Source organism: Pinus tabuliformis, chromosome 3_2, assembly GCF_031772625.1.
Source record: "Pinus tabuliformis cultivar Carrire ecotype Pingquan chromosome 3_2, CPIR1, whole genome shotgun sequence".
NCBI lineage: Eukaryota > Viridiplantae > Streptophyta > Pinopsida > Pinales > Pinaceae > Pinus > Pinus tabuliformis.
In genome coordinates this window covers 135,702,401-135,706,005 of record NC_142302.1, presented here as the reverse complement: position 1 = coordinate 135,706,005, position 3,605 = coordinate 135,702,401, and the positions used below count along the sequence as shown (strand labels likewise).

The window sequence follows — 3,605 nt, the reverse complement described above, 5'->3', positions numbered from 1 at the left end:
TTAAAAAACCCCTACTTTCACTAGATATTGTAGGTATCCATTTTTTCATTAACATTTTTTATCCCTCTTTATATTTTTTCAATAAATTTGAGCTCCATTTTTTAAATTTGCCAATATAAAAACCCTTTACCCCCTTATTATATGCTCAATATATATTGTCATTTTTTCCTCAATATATATGCCTTCGTAGACTTAGCATTCAAATCATTGCGTGGAGGTGGGTCCCTTGTCGCACAAACAAGGGGTCTCATACATCAATTTGGTGTCTAGCTTGGTCGTGACCTTAAAATTATATAATTACATCATAAGGCGTTCCCCTCTGAAATCAACTATCCTAACTTTCTCCGTGTCATAATCTGTGCCATTATATATTTTGTTAGACGATTAGGTTAAGATGATCCGTTGATTTGAATTGGATGACGGTTGCTAGCTTTCCCAACCGCACAAACTACTCTGTCTTGTGAGTCAAACATGTTTATTTTTCCTCACGTTTTGTTGTGGATATTTAATCCGTTGCAATCACTCTGGATATTTAATCCATTGCAGCGCGATTTGTTAAACCTAAAATGGTATTTGCCGAGGATGGCCCGGCGCCACGCGGTTGGACTCCTCACCATCATGGCCAGTGATAGATCTGTGACCAATTTCACTGCTCGAATTCGAGCAGAGAGCCTGGTCAAGCATTAATCGATTTTTCTACGTCGTAGCAGCGAGAGGAGCCGAGTCAAGCATTAATCTATTTTTCTACGGCGTAGCAGCGAGAGGAGCCGGGTCAAATATTTATGTTGTAAATCAGTCCTCCATGGTGCCCATTTCCCACCTCCAGAACGTCGCTCCATATGATAATCAGCTCAGCGAATTTCCAAACTAAATTTATGATGTTCCCCTAAGAGATGAAGACAGGGAGCTATACAGACATGTGCTCAGCTTCATTGGGGCTTTAAAGAGAACTATTTTGTCTGATATTCTTATAACAAGCTATTTTATTCATGATTTCTGTGTGAAAAGTCAAAGTAATTGGAATTTTGGGGATACAGCTTAGGGAGAAGGATCCCACTGGTGCCATCTTATGGTTCAGGGAAGCTATTAATGCCGGAGACCGTGTTGACAGCGCATTGAAGGATATGGCCATCGTGATGAACCAACAGAACCAGCCATTGGAAGCCATCGAGGCCATAAAATCCTTTAGACACCTTTGCTCCAAGCAAGCACAAGAGCCTCTTGATAATGTGCTAATTGATCTCTTTAAGGTATAATCTCAAACAAATCCCATATTTATAGGCAGTACACAGCATGTACTCTGCTCTGTAACATTCTACGTCCTGTGTTTGTATTGCCGAAATGTGGGAGATTTGCTGAGCAGATTAGTCTATTGAAGCATAAGCTCTGCTTAATTCAACAAGGAGTTGCATTCAATGGAAAATCGACCAAAACTGCATGGTCACATGGAAGAAAGTTTCAGGCTTCCATAAAGCAAGAGACCACTCGGGTTCTGGTACATAGCATTGATAACCTTCTCCTGTTCTTTTAGTATTTCTGTGTAACAGTGGTTGAAAGAGAATGTAATGGTTGTTGGCAGGGTAATTTGGGATGGGCGTATATGATGCAGCATGACTACTATTCTGCAGAAATCGTTTACAGGTGGATTTCAATTGAAGTTGAATGATTGACTTTCTGTTATTCAATGACAATGTTAGAAATTGGAATAATGTGGTGTGTTAATGAATAATTGCAAGCAAGAAAGCACAGGCATTGGAGCCAGATGACAATAAGGCCTGTAATCTAAGCGTCTGTGTGATGAGGCAGGGGAAGGTGGAGGAGGCCTTGGGTCTTCTACAGGGGGTGTTGAACAACAACAAGAGAGGAAAATCGAAGTCGTTGGATCGTGTCGAAGCATTGTTGAAGGAAATCGTGGATTCGAAGACAGAGGTAAGGACCAGGGAAGAATGTCAATCAGCGGCATCGCGTCTTGAAGATTTGGAGTGGGTTTGGTGTTGTGAAGATGGAGGATCACAAGAAGAAGAGTGGGATGCGGCAGTTGAGGTGCATCACAAACGGAATCGATTAAGAGTTTTCCAAGAGATAACTTCTGCTCCCAAAGAAGAAGTGCCATTTTCATGTAGTGTAAATTGGTGAAGCTGATCAGGATGTTTATACAAGATGTTAGAACAATGGACTGGAGCATGTAAATACAACTTTTTTTGCGGTTGACAAAGAAACCTCTCCTGTCTCTCTGTCTCTTCCAGATTGACAAGGCTGCTTTTGGTACAGTTAATTCCTTGTGAACCACCACCTTCATTCTACAATTTGATTGCTGTGGATACACCTTATTAATTCACAACACACTACACAGTAGTCAAAACTTTCTCATAATTCAAGGCACTTCACGAAAGACCAACTACAACATGACCTTGTCAATGGCCAATTTTATGCACGTTTTAAGCTCTAAACATGTCAACTATATATAATATAGATACTTTTGATTACGATTAGAAGCCGTCATCAAGTTTTTAGGACTGCAATCTACAATGTATGTGGAATTCTCCCATGGGAAAAAAGAGATGTATATTTTGATTACGATAAGTTCAAAAAACATAAGGTCTTGCAGGTAGGGGGAGCAGCGAGGAGGGCTTCACGGGGTCTTCCAGCAAAGGAGCAGCGAGGAGGGCTTCACGGGGTCTTCCAGCAAAGGAGCAGCGAGCAGAGCAACGAGGGCGTGCAGCGAGGGCTTCACGGGGTCTTGCAGCAAAGGAGCAGCGAGCAGAGCAACGAGGGTGAGCAGCGAGGGCTTCACGGGGTCTTGCAGGTAGGGGGAGCAGCGAGGGCTTTGTCTGCGAGGAGCGTTGGAGCACTGAGGGCTTTGAGCGTTGGAGCAGCGAGCAGAGCAACGAGGGCTTTCTCTGCGAGAGCGTAGTTCATCGAGCGGGAGGTAAAGCAGCAAAGGAGCAGGGGCGGCGAGCGGCAAGAGAGCGAGCGTGAGGTTTGATCGCAGCAAAGGAGTAGGGGCGGCGGCGAACAGGAGCGGGACATAAAGCAGCAGGTTCGAGGGCTTGAGGCCAGCAGGAGAGGTGAACCTGAGCGGGAGGGTTTGTGCGTAGGCGAGAGGGAGCAGGAGCAGGGGCGGGAGGTTTTTGTGCATAGGAGAGAGAGAACAGGAGCAAGAGCGAGAGGGAACAGGAGCAGGAGCAGGAGATCCGGGAGGAGCTGGAGCGGCGAATCTGCGGGGCTTCTCCAAAGGCGAGCGGGGCGTGAGGAGCGGGCTCCCTTGAGTCAGGCGGCGAGAGGCTAGCAGAGGGGTTTTTTCCTTCAGGCTTGTTTTCATCTTCTGGTTTCTTAGTCTTCTCTGAGCGGGGGCGAGGCGGCTTCCCATGCTGCCTTTGCCCCCGGTTCTCGCCTCTGCTCCAGTGGGTCTTCTCCTTCTCGGTGGCAGTCAGGTTTGTTCTGGCCGCAGAATACCCTTTGGAGCGTTGAGGGAACTATGGGCTTTGCTCTGTTTCGTGCCGCTTCTATGGATTTTTCTGTTGGTCTTTCCTGCAGGAAGATGTGGTTGATTGTGGCTGTGATCTTGTTTCTCGTCTGTTTCGAGTGGAGAGTTTGAGGGGGCG

At 45.7% G+C, this 3,605-nt stretch overlaps 1 protein-coding gene across 1 annotated transcript; it reads left to right on the top strand.

Annotated features, from left to right (window-relative positions):
* Positions 1–582: 582 nt before the first annotated feature.
* Positions 583–2,914, top strand: LOC149180190 (protein SULFUR DEFICIENCY-INDUCED 2-like). The gene is made up of 6 exons (XM_089413794.1): positions 583–675; positions 1,038–1,249; positions 1,339–1,495; positions 1,580–1,641; positions 1,737–2,124; positions 2,609–2,914. Exons 1-6 carry the CDS (start codon positions 583–585, stop codon positions 2,912–2,914), a joined length of 1,218 nt encoding a protein of 405 aa, XP_089269920.1.
* Positions 2,915–3,605: the final 691 nt, after the last annotated feature.